This window comes from Pristis pectinata, chromosome 8, assembly GCF_009764475.1.
Source record: "Pristis pectinata isolate sPriPec2 chromosome 8, sPriPec2.1.pri, whole genome shotgun sequence".
NCBI classification, from domain to species: domain Eukaryota; kingdom Metazoa; phylum Chordata; class Chondrichthyes; order Rhinopristiformes; family Pristidae; genus Pristis; species Pristis pectinata.
In genome coordinates, this window is record NC_067412.1 from 56,863,699 (window position 1) to 56,885,979 (window position 22,281).

At 40.9% G+C, this 22,281-nt stretch overlaps 1 protein-coding gene across 1 annotated transcript in view; it reads right to left on the reverse strand.

Moving 5' to 3' along the window:
• Positions 1–22,281, reverse strand: part of lrch2 (leucine-rich repeats and calponin homology (CH) domain containing 2) — a 141,628-nt gene that overhangs the window by 27,291 nt on the left and 92,056 nt on the right. The window contains 4 exon segments of the mRNA XM_052021069.1: positions 2,802–2,852; positions 8,760–8,897; positions 19,331–19,376; positions 21,214–21,276. Coding sequence (XP_051877029.1) covers positions 2,802–2,852; positions 8,760–8,897; positions 19,331–19,376; positions 21,214–21,276 — 298 coding nt within the window.

The following is a 22,281-nucleotide window of genomic DNA, read 5'->3' on the forward strand; positions in this document are numbered from 1 at the left end:
CGCAGCTTAGTATCACCAGTTCCTCATCCAATTCATTGTTATAGTGAACAGCTGGGGCCCCAGCACCAAGCTCTGCACTAGGTCACGGCTCCCACCCTCAATCCACGCCAATAAATCATCCCTCAATCCCATGACATAATTTTGTTTGATAATCTTGTGTGGACCTTTGGAAGGGCTTCTTAAAGTCCAAGAACCCCACTGGTTCCTCCTTATTGATTCTGTTAGTGACAAATCCTGAATGCTATTAGAATCCGTCAAACATGATTTTCCTTCCATAAGTACATGTTGATTGCCCAACAGATTCAAGCACTCTTCCTAACTAATGACAGACTGAGTGGTCCGTAGCTCCTCTTTCCCTTATCTTAAACAGTAGGGTCACATTTGCTACTTCTGTAGCTTCAAGTCCAACCTTTGCCTCCCCTATGTGGTGAACAGAACTGTACACAGTATTCTATCTGGGGCCTAAATATTTCATAACCATTTTGTTCTTGCATTCTGTACTTTGGCCAATAAAGAAAAGCATCCATGTTTTTGCTCTTCAGGGATCTGTGCATAAGCGCTAAAAGACTTCTGTACCCCTGCACTTAGTATTCTACCGTTTGTTGTTATTCCCTTACTCTTACTTCAACTTGTCTAATACAGTACCTTTCACTTTTCTATTGATATCATCCTGTAGCATAAAGCTTCTTCCTCATTCCCAATCACACAGCCAGATGGGTTTATCATCTGAAAACTTAATTATGCACCCTACTTTTAAGTCAAAATCATTGACATGGACCACAAAGAGCAAAAGATCTATGGCTGAGTTTGACGGTACTCTCCCAGTCAGAAAAAAAAACATTTGTCATGTATTCCCATTTGCTTTGTAACACTGAGTCAATTCTATATTCAACTTGCTCCTTTTCACCCAAATCCAATGGAGTTTTACTTTACCAGCAATTCTACTTGATCAAAATGTTTGCTAAAATCTACATCATCACATTGCCTTCATGAATTCTCATTGATACATTCTCAAAAATTCTGATGTTACTCAGACATAACCTTCTTCTAATCAATGCATGTCAATTCTCCTCGATTAATCCACGCTTGCCTAAAATGACAAATGGTCCAAGCAATTAAGAATTTTTTTTTTTTGCAGTAATTTACCCACCACAGAGGTCAAGGTGATGGCCTGTAACAACCAACTATTCCATCCTTAATTGGTAAAACAACACCTTACTCCAGCACTATACTTAAACAGGGGAGGAATGGAAAAGAATGGATAGAACATCCTCCCTGATGATTACATACATGGGAAGTGCACCCAGCTGCAGCTCCTGACAAACTGGGTCAAGCAACTGGAGCTGGAGTTTAATATCCTCAGGATCATCCAGAATGCTGACAGCATCACTGAGGAGACTAGACTTTTACTGAGATGGTCACACCTAAGGTGCAGGCTTCAGATAGATGGGTGACCACCAGGAAAAGTAAAGAGAGTAGGCAGATACTGCAGGGCTCCCTGTGGCCACTTCCCTCACTAAATGGTTTACCTCATTAGATACTGTTGCGAGGGGGGTGGAATGGGGATGATTTTTCAGGGGCTAGCAGCAGCAATCAGGTCTCTGTGACTGGCTTTGAGGTTCAGTGGGAAAGGGTACAGCCACAGAAGAGATACCACGATGATTGTTGCCTCCTGGGTACCAGGGTCAAGGATATCTCTGAGCAGTTGCTGAACATTCGGGGGAGAGGGCAAACAGTCAGAGGTAGTTGTACATGCTGGTAGAAACGACATAGGTATAACAAATTGTAGAGGCCCTTGCAGGGATATTTGCTTCATTGTTAGCCACTCGTGAAGTTCCCAAAGATTGGAAGGTGGCTAATGTCATTCCGTTGTTTAAGAAGGGTAGCAAGGACAAGCCAGGGAACTACATGCCAGTCAGCCAGATAGCAGTGGTGGGGGGAGGTTATTGGAAGGAACTCTGAGGGACAGGATCTGCCAGCATTTGAATAGACAAAGTCTGATTAGGAGGAGTCAACATGGCTTTGTGGGTGGGAAGTCATATCTGATGAATCTCTCAGGAGTTTTGTTTGAAGAGGTAACTAAGGGTACAGCAGTGTATGCGGTCTATATGGACTTCAGCAAGGCCTTCGAGAAGGTCCTGCATAGCAGGCTGATCTGGAAGGTTAGGCCCCATGGAGAGCTAGTAAAGTGGATTCAAAATTGGCTTGGAGGTAGGAAGCAGAGGGTGGTGGTTGAAGGTTGTTTCTCAGAATGGAGGCCGATCACTAGTGGTGTACCACAGGGGTCAGTGTTGGGACCCTTGCTATTTGTTATTTATAGAAATGATATGGATGCGAAGGCTTCATCAGTAAGTTTGCAGATGCCACTAAGTTTGTAACCTTCATTTTTTTTAAATTCCCCCCCCCCCCCACCCCTCATAATGACCTGGATACAATTCATCTTAGAAAGAATTTACCCACTTCCAAATGACTAAACATGTTAGCATTTCCCTGCAACTAATTTCCTCTCCTACATTTTATACTCTTCAATTAAAAGGTGCAATATCATCCCCTTGTTTGGAGCCCAGATTCAAGCTACTACTACTCACATCTTCCATCCCCATTCATTTGTTGGTTCCCTCTTACTATTGATAAAAGTTAGGTTTTTCCTTAATTTTAATTTGACAATTTTTTTCCAGTCTCTATGTTTTGTTAATTTTCACTTTCAGCTTCACCCTGCATTTTGTTCTCTTCTCAACTTCCTGCAGCATAGATAATGAAAGATCGAGTTTTATTAAAAATGTGAAATTAGAAACGCATACCTCATTTTCATATGCAAATTCCTCTTTAGTCTTCTTTATAGATTTTACCTGCTGAGGAAAGAAAGCACGACAGATGAGTTAAGTTAGATAGAAAGCTGTTCATTCAGTAAACTTTTGGTTAATAATGAATACAATGTAGATTATAGAGTTTCAAAAATAAGTTATTTACAGCAATATACCAGGATTGTTATAAAGCGGACTGTCCAGGAGATTTGCACCAATATAGCAATACAGCAAACTCCTAAACCTGGGACTCAACACCTCCCTTAACTTCCTAACCAACAGACTGCAATCAGTAAGGATAAGCAGCAACACCTCCACCATTATTATCCTCAACACTGATGCTCCACAAGGATGCGTCCTCAGCCCCCTACTCCATATACACTCACGTCTGTGTGGCCAGATTCTGCTCTAACTCCAAAAAGTTTGCAGGCTGACCTCAAGTAATGATGAGTCAGAGTACAGGAAGGAGATAGGGAGCCTAGTGGCATGGTATCATGACAATCTTTCCCTCAGTGTTAGCAAAAGAAGAGCTGGTCGTTGACTTCAGGAAGGGATGGGGGTGCAGTGCACACACTCCTGTTTACATCAATGGTGCTGAGGTTGAGAGCTTCAAGTTCTTAGGAGTAAACATCACCAATAGGCTGCCCTGGTCCAACCATGTAGATGTCATAGCCAAGAAAGTACACCAGTGCCTCTACTTCCTCAGAATGCTAAAGAAATTTGGCACATCCCTGTCAACCCTCACCAATTTTTATAAATGTACCATAGAAAGATTCTACCAACACCACAGAATCTATCAACTGGCAGAATCTCAGGTGGCGACGAAGTAGCGTATGAGAGTGAGAGAGATCGGCTGGTTGAGTGGTGTCACAACAACAACAACCACCACCACCTCGAACTCATCTGCAAGACTAAGGAATTGATTGTGGACTTCAGGAAGGGGAAGTCGGGAGAATACACACCAGTCTTCATTGAGGGGTTAGGGGTGGAAAGGGTGAGCAGCTTCAAGTTCCTGGGCCTCAACATCTCAAAGGATCGATCCTGGGCCCAACACATTGATGCAATCACGAAGAAGGCACACCGGCGGCTCTACCTCATTACGAGTTTGAAGAGATATGGTACGTCAAAGACTCTAGCATATTTCTATAGATGTATGATAGGGAGCATTCTGACTGGCTGCATCACTGCCTGGAATGGAGGCTCTAATGTGCAGGATTGCAAGAGGCTGCAAGAGGGTGTTACACTCAGCCAGTTCCATCACAGGCACATTGCTCCCCGCCATCAAAGACATTTTCAAGAGGCGGTGCCTCAAGAAGGCAGCATCCATCATTAAGGATTCTCACCATCTGGGACATGCCCTCTTCTCATTACTACCATCAGGGAGGTGGTACAGGAGCCTGAAGACCCACAGTCAACATTTTAGGAATAACTTCTTCCCCTCCACCATCAGATTTCTGAACAGTCCATGAACACTACCTCATTATTCCTCTTTTGCACTATTTATTTTTTGGTAACATAGTAATTTTTTATGTCTTTCACTGTACTGCTGCCGCAAAACAACAAATTTCACATGTCAGTGATAACAAACCTGATTCTAGAAAGCATCTTGTCCAGATGCATCACGGCCTGGTATGGCAACTGCTCTGCCCAAGACTGCAAGAAACTGCAGAGTGTTACGGACACAGCTCAGCACATCACAGGAACCAGTCTCCCCTTCCATGGACTCTAGCTACACTTGGTGCCTCAGCAAAGCAGCCAACATAATCAAAGACCCCACCTACCTCTCTCTTCTTCACCACCCCCCCCCCCCCCACCCCAACCATGCAGATACAGAAGCCCGAAAGCATGTACCATCAGGCTAAAGGACAGCTTATATCCTGTTGTTATAAGATTATTGAATGGACCTCTTGTATAAGATGGACTTTTGACCTCACAGTCAACCTCATCATGGCCTTGCACTTCATTGTCTGCCTGCAGTGCACTTTCTCTGTAACTGCAACACTTTATTCTGCATTCTGTTATTGTTTTTCTCTTGTACTACCTTGATGTACAGATGTGATGAAACAATCTGTATGGATGGCATGCAACAGTTTTTCACTATACCTCAGTACATCTGACAATAATAAACCAACTTACCAATTTATTGGATGCATGTGTGCTCCTGGTTAAAATTTGGAGTTCTTTGGTGATACAACAACTGTGAATGACTGGATATGACTATGATACACGGTCATAGAGAGATACAGCATGGAATCAGGCCTTTTGATCCCCCCATTACTCCCCCTCCTATGAAAAAAAGTGTTCGTCTACAGAATCCAGAAATTGACCAAAAACTGCAGTTTCCCATCATATCTTTGCAGCACCAAAGTTTTAAAGTGGCTCTGAACGCAGGTTGTGAGAGACAGTAGTTATCCGTCAACAAGTCTGGCCACATGGAGCGTTTGCCTCTCCAAATTATCCTTGACAATACTGTCCTAAGAGAAGGCTTCTTGGACAGGAAGTTCTATTCTCAAAAGTTTTTAGAATCTTGAAGTAGCTTGTTTCAACAAAGGTGCCTGAAATGTTAATGTTGCTTTATTCCTTAAAATCTGCTCTCATTGTAAAGTATAATTCTATGGATCATTTTTTCACACCCAGAATATTGAACTTAAGTAACCTATTGCAATTACTTGAATTCGATTTGAACACCTGGCATGCAATTTAACACTGATATTATAGGACAGAGATTGTGTTGTGTTCATGACCATTCTGTTAGTCAATGCATCACCCACCCATAAGAAACAACTTATCATGATTGCAACAACTCCTTCAGTGGTCCACCTGCTGACTACTTTTGAAGAGTAATCCATTCCCTTCTTCTGACTCCAGTAAGTTTCTGACTGAAAGGTGCTACTTTTAAGCTAAAATCCTACTGCCACAAATATACAGACTACATCTTTCCCTTTTATTTGTGGCTGTAGGTTTTTATTTTAAAAGTAGGACTACTCAGTCACAAAGTTACTGCAGTCAGAAGAGGGGAATAAATTATTCTTCAAAAGTCGTCAGCAGGTGGACCACTGAAATGGGAGTTGCAGTCAGGGATGGGAACAAATCATTTACAGGAAGTCGCTTGTCATGGGATTGGTGGTGGATGGACTACCAGAATAGTCATGAATATAACGCCAGCTTTAGTTTGTATCAAGGCAGCATACTAAGTAAAGAGAGGGGATTTTGGTGTCAGCTATTAACATCTCTCAACCCCAAATAAAGATATTTCACTTTAGAATGAGAAATTCTGGTTTGTCATTTACTAAAGTCTCTGTGCAGAAGTCCTGACTAGTCAGCAGTAATCACACTACCAATCCATTGTAAGGGTCAAGAACAGGGGAAGAATCCAGTTTTATACTGGGACTGCTGGTTGTAGACAGCCCAGCCATGGGTAACAGCAACACTGCATCCAGCCTCTTTTTCCCCATTAGTTTTGTACATATCAATGTGATCATCTAAACTCGAAAGCACAGGCCCAGTTTGCATAATTTCTCCTCATACGTCTCAAACACCAAACCAGAAATCAATCTGCAAGGGGGAATTAACCAGGACACGATACTTTAGATGTGACCCCACCAGGGCAAGATGACTAGAATTTGTACTCAAATCATTTTGCTATAAAGATGAATATACCTTTTGCCTTGCTAATTGCTTCCTTTACCTGAATGCTAACTTTCAGTCATTGAACAAAGACACACTGAACATTCAACCTTTGAACATCATCTAGAAATACTGTCTTTCTATTTTTTTCTACCAGGTGATGAACTCACACTATTACACATTATGTTCTATTTACCAACTTAATTACCCACCTATATCCTCCAAGCCCTCTGCATCTTCCTCAGAGTCCACACTGCCATCTAGCTTTACGTAATAAGTGTTCATTTTTGTTAAAATTCACAATTCCAGCTCTGAAGCAAAATGAGCACTGGATGAAAAGAAAAACAGGGTGGGCCTGTGACTGTACTCAAACCCAGCAAAGGGTGCTTTAGAAAACCACCTGCAGGAAGCCTGATAGTTTTTACAGGCTCAATATGTTTGATGAATCCCAAAGGAAATGTACATGAAAGCGAGGATTTTACATTTTCACACATCTTGTGATACCATAAAGCTTACTTTAGATTTCAGCCAGATTCAATAGCACCAAGAGAAACAAAGGACTGCAGATGCTGGAATCTAGATGAAAAACACGATGATGCTGGAGGAACTCAGCAGGCCAGGCAGTGTCCATGGAGAAAAGCAAGCGCTCAACGTTTTGGGTCAGGACCCTTCTTCAGGACTGAAGATAGGGAAAGGGGAAGCCCAGTATAAAGGAGGAATATATATTTGGATCCCAAACAGTCCTTTCAGGTGAGACAAAGATTCACCCACACCTCCCTTAATATCATCTACTGCATTCAGTGCTCCAAGTGTGGCCTCTACATTAATGAGACCAAACGCAGACTAGGTGACAGTTTCACAGAACACCTGCTGTCTGTAACCACGATCTGCATCTTCCCATTGCCAGTCACTTCAACTCCCCCTCCCACACTATCACTGATATGTCAGTCCTCGGTCTCCTCCACTGCCAGGAGAATTTCAAGCACAAACTGGAGGAACGGCACCTCATTTTCCATCTTGGAACCTTGCAGCCCAATGGCATGAACACTGAATTCTCCCACTTTAAGTAACCCTCACCCCCCTTCCCCACAATCCCCCCCACCATGCTTCTTCTCTTCTTTCCTAGCCTCCCTCTCTCTCTTCTCCCCTTCTTTATCTTTCTCTCCCTACCTTTGACCCATCCCCCGGTGGATCTGCTCTGCCCTCCTCCCCTGCACCTGCCTATCACTATCTCTTACCTGCATCTACCTATCACCACCCCATGCCCAGCCCAACTCCCCTCTTTTGACCACCTATCACCACTCTGCTTTTCCCTCCTATGTATTGGGCTTCCCCTTTTCCTATCTTCTGTCCTGAAGAAGGGTCCTGACCTGAAACACTGACTGCCTGCTTTTTTCCATGGAAGCTGCCTGGCCTGCTGAGTTTCTCCAGCATCATAGTGTTTTGCAATAGCACCAACATCTGTACTTTTACCAGAAAATGGTCTTAAGAGGCCTATTAGAGCGTCAGCTGCATGCTGGGCTCCAAATCTTCAAAATCAAAGAGTAATGTTGTCCACAGGTAACTCCAATGTCATTAAATGCAGTCAATTTTCTGCCATTATCAAAACTCCTCTATAGGTGAGCTGTACCCATTTTAAGGCATGGTACATTCAACAAAGTCACAAATAAGAAAAGCCATTATAGTGCATATGGAAAGAAGCTGTGTGCATTACAAGTGTGACATGCCTGGGTTGTCTGTTATGTACAGAGATTCAACAGGAGAATGTCAGCCATAGAAATTAGAAATGTATGGTACAAAGAATGGTACTCAACCTATTGAGTCTGTCAGAAGTACGTATGAGAAGGAGAAATAAAAATGAAAATAAAAATAACAGAGAAAGGATAATCTATCAACTACAACACATTTTAACAAAGGCAAACTAGACAGCTTTGAATAAAGCCCATTGGAAGCTTTATCCATGACAACATGGAATAAAAGTTGCTCTTTTATTATCAAGATTAATAAAAACAGAACATGTTTAAACACTTTCAAGTATCATTTGTGAAACATATTTAACATTTCAAATTATACATCTTTCATCACAGTGGATGACAACTGTTTTGAGTGATTTTGGTTGAGGGAACAACATCTATGCATTTTTCAGAACCACCCCAACATTCAAACATGCTGTACTCTCACATCTTTTCCAAAAATAAGTTCTTCTGAATTGAGTTCACTCTAATTGAGTCAATTTAGATTTTGTAATTTAGGTTCCGGAATAGGATTTAAATCCATCATTGTTTTTACATTTCTGGGGAAAAAAAATGATCAGAAATCTCAAGATACCTTCATGTGATCTTTTCTGATCTGTTTAACGTGTTTCCTTTCTTCGTGACGCCATTCTACATGCCGCTGTGCCTCACCATATCTTTGTTCTGTATTATTCGTATCTTGTTTCTCAACTTCACCAGAAAAACCCGTTGACTGTAATTTATTCAGAAAAGCCAACAATAAACAGCAACACAAAGATACAAAACTATACAAACTATCAGTAGTTTAAAAGATACGAGGCTAGAGATTATAATCAAACCAGATCACAACATACAAGTTTCTGCACGGATCTCAGTTTAGTATTAAACTGTAAAATCAATGTAACAAAGCTGATATCAAGCATTGCGCTATTTCACTGGGCTTACACTAAAGTGAATCAATAATGGACTGTTCAGTCTACACATACCTGAAAGTGGGCTATGAGGCATTCAATCCAAGGACAAGAAAGCCTACATTTTATTGTGCTCTACGCTGTTCATCCATATTAATCTGAGATAACAAAGCACAGATCAATTGTTATGTCTGTGATCTATGTAAACTCAGGGGATGTCAGTAGTGTACTACAAAGAACATCAATTCAAGCAGAAACACTGAGAAGTGAGAAAAGTAATTGCCATTCCCTTAACAGCATCTGTGTAAAGAGAGAAAATTAACATTTCAGGTCAAAGACCCTTCACCAGAATTGAAAGAGAGAAAGCAAGTTGGTCTTACTAGCAGAGAAGGTTGGGGGAGGGGGGGGTGGAGGAGGGGTTGGTGAGCAAAAAGGGAATGTCCGTAATAGTGTGAACTAATGTAGTCACTGAATGGACAGTTAAGCTCTTTAGTCCATGTATTCTCTGTTGCTAGTGTTGCCGACTCTGGCTAATGTATAGTCTGCCCCACTGACACATGACTAGCAGGTTGGAATACTCGAAAGAAAGAAGGGAGAGGAATGGCAAGCACAAATGGCCAATCCTGATACAAACAGAAAGAAAGAGCAAGTTATCTCTTGTGTCAGCAAGTTATCTGAAGTTGATTTCAATATCAAGTCCTGCAGGCTGCAATGTGCCCAAACGAAAAATGTGTTAAAAACAAATTGCTGGAGAAACTCAGCAGGTCAGCCAGCAGCTGTGGAGGGGAAGGAATGGTTCATGTTTTGGGTCAAGATCCTACATCAGGACTGAAAGTAGAGAGAGGATAGCCAGTATATAAAGGAGAGGGGAGGGGAGAAGCAGGAGCCAGTAGGTGATAGGTGACCCAGGTGGAATGATGGGCAGATGGAGCCAGTTGGGGGAAGGGGGGAGCAGTGGAGTTGGGAGACTGGAGTTGATAGGTGGAAACAGACAAAGAAGGAAAAAAATAAGGGCTGAAGGAGCCAGGTGGAGGAGGTAGAGGGAAGTGAAGATAGAAACAGAGGCCCTGTGGGATAAGTGTGTGGGCGACAGCTGGATGGAACTGGGTGGTTAAACTGAAATCAATGCAGAAAAATGAGGTGTTGTTCCTTGAGCTTACATTAGGCCTTGTTCTAACAGTGCAGGATGCCACAGACAGATGTCCGTGGGATGGTGAATTAAAATGACAGGCAACCAGAAGCTCAGGGTCACTCTTGTGGATTGAGCATAGGTGTTCTGCAAAGTAATTACCCAACTGACATTTGGGTTCTCTGATGTAGAAATGGCCAGTGAATGCAGTATACAAGATTAGATGAAGTACAAGCGAATCACTGCTTCATCTGGAATGAATGGGTCTCTAGATTGTGGGAAAGGAAGAGGTGAACAGACAGATGTGGCTTCTCCTCTGGTTGCATGTCATGGGACAAGAGAGCAGTGGGTGGGAACAGAAGAGTGGACCAAAGAGTCACAAAGTAACTGGTCCCTGTGAAATGCAGAAAGAAGAGGGGAAGATGTTCCTGGGATCATAATGGAGCTGGCAGAATTCACAATGCACATTATACTCCCTATCAGGTTGCCATTATTAGAATATCATTTGGAGACTATAGTTGTGAAACACTGGGAATTAGCACATGTTGTTATATCACCATAGGGTATCATCATCAAAATTTAATGCTCATGCTTAAATGCCTTAGAAAGTGTTGGTGAAAGTCCTTTTTGAATATTGTAGTGCTATTAGGTAAGGAGCTTTAAGTATAGAATTATCCTTCTGGGATACAAATAGCTTTATTTCTCCACTTAATCAGAGAAAATGTAAAGTGCAGCTATGGAAAGTTACCACAAGAACCTAGAACTGTGTGAGTCAGTATTACATCAAGCAGCAGTTCTCAACATATAGATGAACTTGGGTCTTAGATTTATCAAAGGCAAAACTTTTCAGAGAAGATAACAATGAAAATACCAGATATTGATGGTATAGTTTATAATTAAAATATTACAACAGCAGGGTCCAATCAAGGAGCTGATCATGCGTCAACATTACTGGAAAATGAGGACAAAGAACAGGAATTATCAATCAGCACAGCTGCAATCGGAGGAGGAGTCAGACTAGCCAGCCTACTCAAGAAATACATCAAGCCTAAATGAACAATCTGCAGAACGCTCATATGCGACAACTAGGACTAAACTGAAGATCTGCAAACTGACAGCAATTTAAATGTCTAGGAAGTAGTTTAAGTGATTTGTAATAGAGATGCAATCAATATTCAGATCACTAAAAGATATACATTTAAATCATAGATGTCATCGAGTCATAGAATTATGCTGCATGGAAACAGGCCATTTGGCCCACTGCGTCCATGCTGACAAGTGGGTGCCCATCTGTATTCATCCATCTTCCAACATTTAGCCCATAACCTTTATGCCTAGACAATTCCAGTGCTCTTCTAGTCACTTAATTGCTGTCAGCAACTCTGCTTCCACCACTCTCTGGGTGAAAAAAAAGAGCCCATCTGATCCCCTCTAAATCTCTTGCCCCTTACCCTAAACCCATGTCCTTTAGTTTGATCTACAACTGATATGGGGAATAGTTTCCTGCAATCTACCCTATATGTCCCCATCATAATTTTACATACCTCAATTATGCCCCCTCTTAATCTGGACCCTGGAAAACAGACCTAGCCTCTCCAGTCTCTCCTCATAATTGAAACCTTCCATCCCAGGCAATGTCCTGGTGAATCTCCTCTGCACTCTCTTCAGTGCTATCACATCTTTCCGATAGCATGGTGACTGGAACTGCATGCAATACCAAGGTTTTAAAGTTGAGGCACAACCATCCTGTTTATGTATTCAATGCCCCAACTAATGAAAGCCAGCATCCCATATGCCTTTTCTTAGTTACATTATCTACCTGTTCTGCCACTTCAAGGACTTCGGACTTGAACACCAAGGTCCCAGTGTTCCTCAATACTCCCTGTGATCCCTCATTTTGTGGTGCATGCCCTAGCCTGATTAGTACTCCCAACATACATCTCATTGATCGGGATTAAACTCCATCTGCTGTTTCTCAGCCCATTTCACCAACATAGCAATATCATGGAATTTAGTACCTTTAGTACATGGATTTTAGTAAGGCGTTTGATAAGGTTCCTCATGGAAGGCTTATTCAGAAAGTCAGGAGGCATGGGATCCAGGGAAACTTGGCTGTGTGGATTCAGAATTGGCTCACCCATAGAAGACAGACGGTGGTGGTAGATGGATCGTATTCTGCCTGGAGGTCAGTGACCAGTGGTGTTCTGCAGGGATCTGTTCTGGGACCCCTGCTCTTTATGATTTTTATAAATGACTTGGATGAGGATGTGGAAGGCTGGGTTAGTAAGTTTGCTGATGATACAAAGGTTGGTGGTGTTGTGGATAGTATAGAAGGTTGCTGTAGGTTACCACAGGGTATTTATTGATAGAATGCAGAGCTGGACTGAGAAGGGGCAGATGGAGTTCAACCCAGATAAGTGTGAAGTGATACACCTCGGAGATCGAATTTGAAGGCAGAATACAAGGTTTATGGCAGGACTCTTGGCAGTGTGGAGGAACAGAGGTATGTTGGGGTCCACGTTCATAGATCCCTCAAGGTTGCCACGCAGGTCGATAGGGTTGTTACAAAGACGTATGGAGTGTTGGCCTTCATTAGTCAAGGTATTGAGTTCAAGAGCCGTGAAGTGATGTTGCAGCTCTAAAGAACTCTGGCTAGACCACACTTGGAGTTTTGTGTTCAGTTCTGGTCGCCTCATTATAGAAAGCATGTGGAAGCTTTAGAGAGGGTGCAGAGGAGATTTACCAGGATGTTTCCTGGATTGGAGAGCATGTCTTATGAGGATAGGTTGAGCAAGCTAGGGCTTTTCTCTCTGGAGAGGAGGATGAGCGGTAACATGATAGAGGTGTACAAGATAATAAGAGGCATAGATCGAATGGATAGTCAGAGACTTTTTCCCAGTGCAACAATGGCTAACACGAGGGGATATAATTTTAAGTTGACTGGAGATAGGTATAAGGGGGATGTCAGGGGTAAGTGTCTTTTTTTTTACACACAGGGCATAGTGGGTGCGTGGAATGCACTGCCTGCAGAGGTTGTGGGGCAGATACATTAGGGACATTTGAGAAACTCTTAGATAGACACATGAATGATAGAAAAATAGGGGGCTATGTAGGAGGGAAGGGTTGGATAGATCTTAGAGCAGGATAAAATGTCAGTACAACATTGTGGGTCAAAGGGCCTGTACTGTGCTGTAGTGTTCTATGTTCTATCCTGTATCCTGGCTACCCTCCACACCATCTACAACTCCACCAATCTTGGTGCCATCTGCAAATTTATTGATCATGCCCTCTTATATTCACATCCAAATCATTCACATATATTATAAGCAGCAAGGACCCCAGCAGAGATCCCTGTGGAACACCATTCGTCACAGGCATCCAATCACAAAAACAACCCTCTACAATCAACACTTTATCTTCTACTGCCAAGCCAATTTTGGATCCAATTTATCAATCTGTCCTGTATCCCATGGGTCTTAACCTTTTGGACCAGTCTCTCATGTTGTACCTTGTCAAAGGATTTACTGAAGTCTACGTACACCACATCCACTGCACTACCCTCATCAATACACTTTGTTATCTCTTTAAAAAAAATTCAGATTGGTCAGACAGGATTTGTCCTTGACAAAGCCATGCTGGCTATCTTTGATTAGTACCTGATTTTGCAAGTGATCATTAGTCCTGTCCCTCAGAAATTTTTCCAATAACTTTCCTACTATTGATGCAAAGCTCATGGGCCTGTAATTGCTAGGTTCTTCCCTGCTGCCCCTACTTGGAGGGGACCACATTTGCTGTCCTCCAATCATCTGATATCTCACTCACATCCAGTGTTAATTTAAAACTGATTAGACCCAGTAATCTCTTCTCTTGCCTGTCAAAGCAGCCTATAATAAATCTCATCTGGTCCTGGGGATTAATCCAGCTTTAAAACCATTAGGGCATTGAATGACTCCTAGTTATGGAGACTTGCACTAGAATTTTACCTTCCCATCACTGAATTTTCCAACGACAAAGTCAGTTTCCTTTGAGGATACCCATGAAACAAAATCAATCAGGACTTCACTTATACCTTCTGGTTCCACGCACAGATTGCTGTAGTCCCTAGCAGGCCCTACTCTTTCACTGGTTATTCTTTTGCCCTCAATATACTTACATAACAACTTTGGATTTACTTTAATCCTGTCCACAAGTGCACTTTCATGACCCTTCTTAATTTCCTTTTTAAACACCCCCCTGCACTTTTGGGCCTCCGCTGTCATTAGTTGTGTTTATTTGCCATATACTTCCTTTCCTCTCTTTAACCACCCCCTGATAGCTCTTGACATCCAGAGTTTGCTGTATTTGTTACCCTTGGCTTTCACTCTCAGAGGAACACGTTGGCCCTGAACTCCCACCATTTCTCCTTTGAGTGCTTCCCACTGTGCAGATGTAAACTTACTTGTAAGTAAATACTGCCAGTCCAGCTTTGCCAGGTCTCATCTTACTTTAATGAAATTGTCCTTCTGAGTCAATTCCATTATTCCTGATCCCATCTTTTTCCATAATCATTTCAAAGTATACAGAGTTATGATCACCATATCCAAAATGCTCCTCCACTGACATTGCCTCCACCTGACCAGTTAAATTCCCCAAAGGTTCCAGTAATGTCCTTTCCTTCATTGGTCTATCTACATACTGTGTACTCCTGAACACAAAGATTCTGCCCAGTTTGAGCTTTTTACGCGAAGGCAATCCCAAGTTAATATTCAGGAAACTGAAATTCCTGGGTACTATAACCATATTTTTATTTTCTCTCTGCTATTTGCCAGCACATCTGTTCTTCAATTTCCTGCTGACTATTAGGAGGCCTGTAACATGAGGAGATTGAAGAACAGATATGCTGGCAAATAGCAGAGAGAAAATAAAAATATTTCCCCAGCCAAGTAACACCCTTTTTGTTCCTAATCTCTACTCACAAGGCCTCATTTGGGGGGCCTTCTAGGATATCCTCCCTTAGGGGGCAGGCACAGTAGTGTAGCGGTTAGCGTAACACTATTACAGTGCCAGCGGCCCAGGTTCAATCTGGCCACTGTCTGTAAGGAGTTTGTATGTTCTCCCCGTGTCTGCGTGGGATTCCTCCAGGTGCTCCGGTTTCCTCCCACATTCCAAAGATGTACGGGTTAGGAAGTTGTGGACATGCTAAGTTGGCACCAGAAGCTTGGCGACACTTGCGGGCTGCCCCCAGAACACCCTACGCAAAAGATGCATTTTACTGTGTGTTTTGATGTACGTGTGACTAATAAAGATATCATATCTTAATACTGAAGTAACTCATTCCTCGACTAATAGTGCAATGCCATCTCCTCTTTTATATCTCTTGTCTTCACTAAAAATTCCATACCCTGGGAAGTTAGAGGCGAGATACTCCTTATAGTCTTGTCAAGCTCTGAAAGGGACAGAGGGTATGGAAGACACTGGTGCCTACACAGAATTTTGGTTTAGAGATAATGAATAGCTATCTATTTCCAAATCAGAATTGTGCAGAACTCGAAGAAAACTTGCAGGCAAGGATGCTCCAGCGTCCTTGCTTCCCTTATTTTTCTGGGTTGGGGGCTCAGGAGATCATGTTGAAGAATCTTTGCTACATCATTGCAGTGCATTTTGCATGTGCTGCAGCCACATTATGCTGGTGATGGAGGGAGCAAACTTCCAGGGTTGTGAATCAAGAGCTAATCAAGAGAGTTGACTTACCCTGGATAATGTCAAGCTTTTTGCATTCTGATTTGGATTAGTCTTGTCTAAGCAAGTGCAGCATATTCTACCACAGTCCAAGCTTCAGCTTCACAGATGAAAAGCCTTTGGAGAGTCAGGATGAGAGTTGTTCACTGCAGGATGTCTAGCTGTAGTGTAAAAGGTCATGGCTGTCATGTGACCGTGACAACACTGACCCCTCTGGCTGAGATGACACCATTGAGCACATGACTGAAAGCAACACCACTGTCAATCAAGGTTTGGCTCCACCCCGTTAGGTAAACACCTTTGTCCTTGCTGGACCACTCGGATTGGTCTGTGCGAGCACCTTTGTTCCTGGGCACATCTACCATTGGTCCGTTTAAACACCTTTGTCCTTGCTGGGCTACCCAGCTCCCCCCAGCAGTATAAAAGTGCTGCATATGTGGTTCTCTTTCTCTTTCTGTCTCCGAGAATGTTGAGGTAAGCTGTGCACTACTTCAGGCCAGTTAGTTAAGGACTCACGAGACCAAAGAGCCAATGTTTGTCCAGAATCAGGGTGTCCAAACATTGTACTGTTTATTCCTTGATCATTTGTACCCAGTTATTGTGTGTGTGCGCGCGTGCACCTCACCCCCTGTCGTGATTTCCCTCCACATTCGTGATCTCCTGCTTGAGAGTGTGAGTGTGCATCTGTTCCCATTCATTCTGTCCCCACGTTTGTCTTTGTTAATAAACCATTTTTAAATTACAAAGACTGTGTGTCCAGACCTTTATCTTTAAGATACCAAAAGAACCTTTCTCACAACACTAGCCTACACTGTTTGTGCACTGCTGCAATTAATTTTCAAGTCAACTGTGAGAAACCAGTACTTTGATGAAGAAATTCAGAGATAAGGCCAATGAACGTCAAAGGCAGCTGCTTAGACAGACAGTCTCCTGTTGAATCAGATTAGGGTCAATGCCTGCTGCTCACAGTCCATGAATGGTATCTTGTACTTGAGCCCAGCCCATAAGAGTTAGCCAGATAGCACGGCTGTGAAGATGTCAAAATAAGATGGCAAATAGAAAGGAACATTGAAACAGGAAGCAAACATCCCCACTTCTGACATTTTGATGGAGCAGCTGCAAATGGTCATTGGAACTAAAATACTCTCCCAAGGAACATGCAGTCATGCCCTGGGGCTCATATGACTGGCCTCCACCATCCATTATTACCTGGTGGAGAGTATTCCCTCTGATGATCTTTGATAGTCTTGCTGATACCAACTCAGTCAAAAACCATCTTGATATCAAAGCCAGAACCCTCACCTTCACTTTGTAATTCAGTCTTTGTCATTTTGTGCTAAGGATGTACTAACGCCTGAAGCCAAATGGTCCTGTCAGAACCCAGCAAAGGTGAACAGGTCATTGTCAAGTAAGTGCAGCTTAGAAGCCCTCTGAATGACACTGCCCTTATAATTGACAGTAGGCTGATTGAGAAGTAATAGGCTTGATTGGATTTATCCAGCTTTGTGTTCAAGCTATACCTGTTCACACAGTAGGTTGTAGCTGTACTAGTACAGCTTGACAGAAGAACAGCTGATTTTGGAGCATGTCTTCTGGTTAACAGACAGGACGTCATAGGGCCCCACAACCATTGTAGTATCCAATTTTCTCTTTTTCCATCAAATTGGCTGAAGAATGGCTTATACAATAGTTTGCACTTCAGAGGAAAATTGTAAAGGATCCTCTATTCAACACTCTGGTTGAAGATGGTCACAAGTGTTGGAGTTGTAATTTTTGCTTGCAGGTGTTAGGTTCTTCTATTACTAAGGTCTAGAACGTTCACAAAGCCTTCTCTTCACATTAGCCATTTAACTATTCACCAGCATTCACGTATTTGTGGTAGATTGCAGAGCTTTGGTCCAGATGAATGGTCTTGACCTGAAATGGAACGTTCATTTCCCTCCATAGATGCTGCTTGACCTACTGAGTTGCACCAGCAGTTTGCTTTTTGCTCCAGATTCCAGCATCTGTTGTCTCCAGTGTTTCTTTTGACCACTTCAGTTTGTTTTGGCATTAGTTAGCTTTGCTTGCTACTACCACTGCTTAACAATTACGTGCTATAATTTCCACGGATTGGCACCTCATTTTTAGCTGCTCCAGGCACATTTTCTGAATTGAATTAAGGTTAGTAATGACATACAGGTGTGCCTTACCTTGAGGTAATAGATATTGATAGAATACAACTTTAATTTTGCTGTTGAAGGCCCACTGCACTCATAGATATTCAGTTTTAAGCTACAATATCTTGTACGAAATCCCATTTAGCATGATGGTAGTGCCACACAATACAAATGTTTCCTCCATGTGAAGACAGGACTTCTTACTCCATCTATTCTCTGTTTGTTTTATTTAGCTTTCCAGTGATTTTGTAAATCCAAGAATTAAAAAATTTCAATAAAACTTTGACCCTCCCACATACTATTTTGAGATAATAACAAGAATTTCCTTTTGCTGACATTTAAAATAAAAAGTGGAGCTTTTAACTCTCAGTAATATGCAGCAATTACTTGTCATTTGGTAGGCCTCAGCTCTCCAGTCATTTTGTGATTATGTGGGATATATTTTCAATGCATCGTCAATCATTTCTTTTTTAATTCAAAGAATAACCATTTAATCAAAATATTAAAAGTCTGCAATTTTTTTCTCTCAGATATCTAATTGTTACAGTTTCTCATTCTATTGGAAACAGTAGCCAATATCTGAAAAATCTAAGTCACAAAGCACAATTTTGTATCTTTCCAGATAAAATCTGTGACATCAGAAGTACTGTTGTCATTTAGGAAACAACGTGGACCTTTCTATACACATATACAAAATAGAAAAAAGTCCAGGCTATTGACTCCTGTTGACAGCTCCATTGACTCTTGAACACATCTAGAGGAGCTGCATCATTTTACAGGATGAACAACTGAGTACATACTTTGCATCATGTAATATTCGAATTAATAATCAAGGAAACTGGAATGCTTTATTTTAATATCAATTTGTAGTTATAATGCACATTTTTGTCAAGTAGTATGACATTTATAACTGACCCATCACTGATCACCTACTCATTACAAACTAATTATTATCTGTAGAGGAAGGTTACTATACTCAGTAGTTATCAAACACATCTAGCTTGAATAAATTGATCTTCATCTCTGATGGTGTAATGAAAGAAAGGTACTGAGCTGCTGCAAGGTGCTTCTAAAGTATTTGGTCAAATCATCACAGCTAGCCAACTAACTAATGACAAGGAAGTATTCATGCAACTCAGGGAAGTTTACATAACTAATATACCCATGTTGAAAATAACACAACAAAAAGAAAAAAAAGGTACCAGAATTGTATCACCAAAACAAAAAACACACCAGTGCGGAATCTTACCCGACAGCTGAACAGTGATTCTGGTGAAGTTACTTTATCTGTTGATCTACTGAAAGAAAGCAAACTTAAATGTAACATCACACTTAAATGTAATATTAACATACATGCAATATTGCCTCTGAATGTAAGCTTATTTCTAAAAAATAACTTTATTGATGTAGGTAGTTTATTGAAAGCATAATTTTTTTAAATTTAGCATTTGTATGCAATTTCATTGAAAGCATTCTTGGTAGCTAGGTGTCAATGGGGGTTCATCCACAGGTATGTCATGTTTTGACAAGCAAAATAACAGACATAAAAATAAGACAATCCTGGAAACACTCAGCAGATCAGGCACTATCTGTGGAATACAACTGTACGCAGGGCCACCTCATTAATATATTAATAGCCCTTACATAAACATACCTGAGTGACTAAATGGTGGCTTTGAGAACATACAAGAATGCAGCATTGACAGTATGAGGGTGACTAAGACTCTATTTTAATATCTTTAAGGTTCTAAGTCACTTCTAGGGCTATGTACAACCAATCGAGAGTGAGAGAGGTCATAGAGTCTTAGAGCAATACAGCATGAATACAGGCCCTTCAGCCCAACGAGTCCATGCCGACTATGGTGCCCACCCATCTAGTCCCAATTCCGTGTTTGACCCACATCCCTCTAAGCCCCACCCCTGCATGTACCTATCAAGTGCTTCTTAAATGATACTATAGGTGTCAAATTAATTTTATTTTTAAAAATAGGGTCATCCTTCAGCAATGTACACATAGAAACTTTAAACTGGGAAACAAAACATCCTGTAAAGCTCCTGCCGACAGTTCCATCTACTCCTGGACAATTACAGGTCAACACATTTATCCTGACACCTCACACCCATAGAAAAACAAGCATACCGCTTCAATAAAATCAGTACCAATGCTTCCCGATCATGTGTTTTTACTTTGAAACATCAACCAATTCAAAAGGAATTTTCATTACAGTTAAGGGAAATATGACAGATTTATTGTACCTTGTGCAAGGACCCAAGCATTAATTTACATCTATAAGAGTCAAAATTTTTAACATGCATTTAAAAATCTAGTCAATTATGTGAATTGAACTGAATACTTAAAATCAATTGCAGGCATCTACTGTGGAATTTCACATCACACCTTATTTAGCATTTGCAAAAAGCAACATGCTGCTAGCAAGGATCAATAGAAAGCAATGAGCAGGAACTCTGACCATTCCTCTCCTTTTTGTATCCCAAGGACAGCAACTCTAGGCTATGCTAATATTTTCAGTTTCCACAGATTATTACCCTATTAATCAACCTAATTTTTTTAAAATGTACATAACTATTTGTAAGAGAAGTACAGTAGAACACTATCACTTCACATCTGGGATTTATTTTAGAATTCAGATCTGATGTGGAAGAAACGTTACTGCTGCTGATTGTGTGGAGAATTTTGGAAGCGCTAGCACAGTTCCTGGTGGGCATAAAAAGAACTTAAATAAACTGGAGCTTCCAGGCCTAAGGGATAACCATGGGGCAAATAACTTGAAAATAGTTGAGATGAGAGGAGACAAGAGTTCAAATTTAAACATATTTGTACTGTATTAGACTTCTGCTGTATGAACCTGGGAACACATAAAAACTGTTACAAAAGTAATATGTTTAATAGCCAAAATCCTAAATACTGCATGATGTTTGTTTAGATGGGACGAAATTTATAGGAAACCAGTGCCAGTTTGTATTGCTTCAGTAAACTTATAAATTGAATTTCAGTTTTAGATATGGACTTAAGTACTTGGATCAACAAAGCAGAACTGAAACCCAAATGGTGACCATGTGTGGGAGTGGAGGAAGGCCAGACATGCAATACAGAATAACGATTAAAAATACCTATTTGATTCCAATGTTTTTTTCTTCTTGTCCCTTCCACTTATTGATGAGTGCGCCAACAGTCTGCAAAATGAAAGGTGAAAAGCAAATATATTAACAAACTCAAAATTCACTTTTCCTTTTCCCTTGGCTCACTATGAGAACTACTGCAAGAAATATAGTTTCATATAAATGGACTAGTTTAATTTATCAAGAAGCAACAGTTTAAAGGAGGTGAAGGACACTGATTGTTCATTTATTACAAATGTTTTTGTAGTTGCTCACTTTCCTATTTTTCTAACCCCTCACACTTAAAATGATATATTTAAACTAGGTATTTGACTAAGAATTCAGAAAATATAAACAGCTCAAATTAGAGTCAATGTCAAACTATTTTCCTCTGCACGTGAGAATCCTGACCTATCCAAGCATTTCAAGCTTTCTGACCATTTTTACATGGAAGAGTATTTTGATTTTCTATTACAGTAAACCTGTAACAACAAACAAGTCATGGTGTGCTTTACAGCATGCTTATTTTAAAATCAACTCATACATTTTAAACATCATGTATGTCAACATCAAATACTTACAAGACTACCATGAGGTGGTGCCAATAAACAATAATTTTACAACTAATTATGCTCAAATAACTATGGTCATCAACGTTAATGAAAATCTATAAGTAAGGTGATCCCATATTCCTTGAGCAAGTTTAAAGAAAATAGGAGGAATCTGAAAGTCTACAGATGACATTAAAATATAAGGCAGAAAGATCAGTTGCTAAAGTTCAAGAGGCAATACAGGCAAATGGACTGATTTCAGTGAAAGTCTTGGAGCAGTGAAAAAAACTGAAGAAGTAGATTTTTGAAAAGCCTAACTTAAGCATTGAATCAATTTTGTCAGAAGTTTCAGTATCTAAAACCATATCCTTTGCATCATTTCAGAATTCTGTTATTTTAACTACATATTCTATTTTCAAAGCTATTCTATCTGAAGAATAAGAAAAAATACAATGGGCATAAACTTGATCAGCTGAAAATGTTTAATGTAGATCTGGGGTTTCAGGTGCAAAACAATACTTGTGAGCTG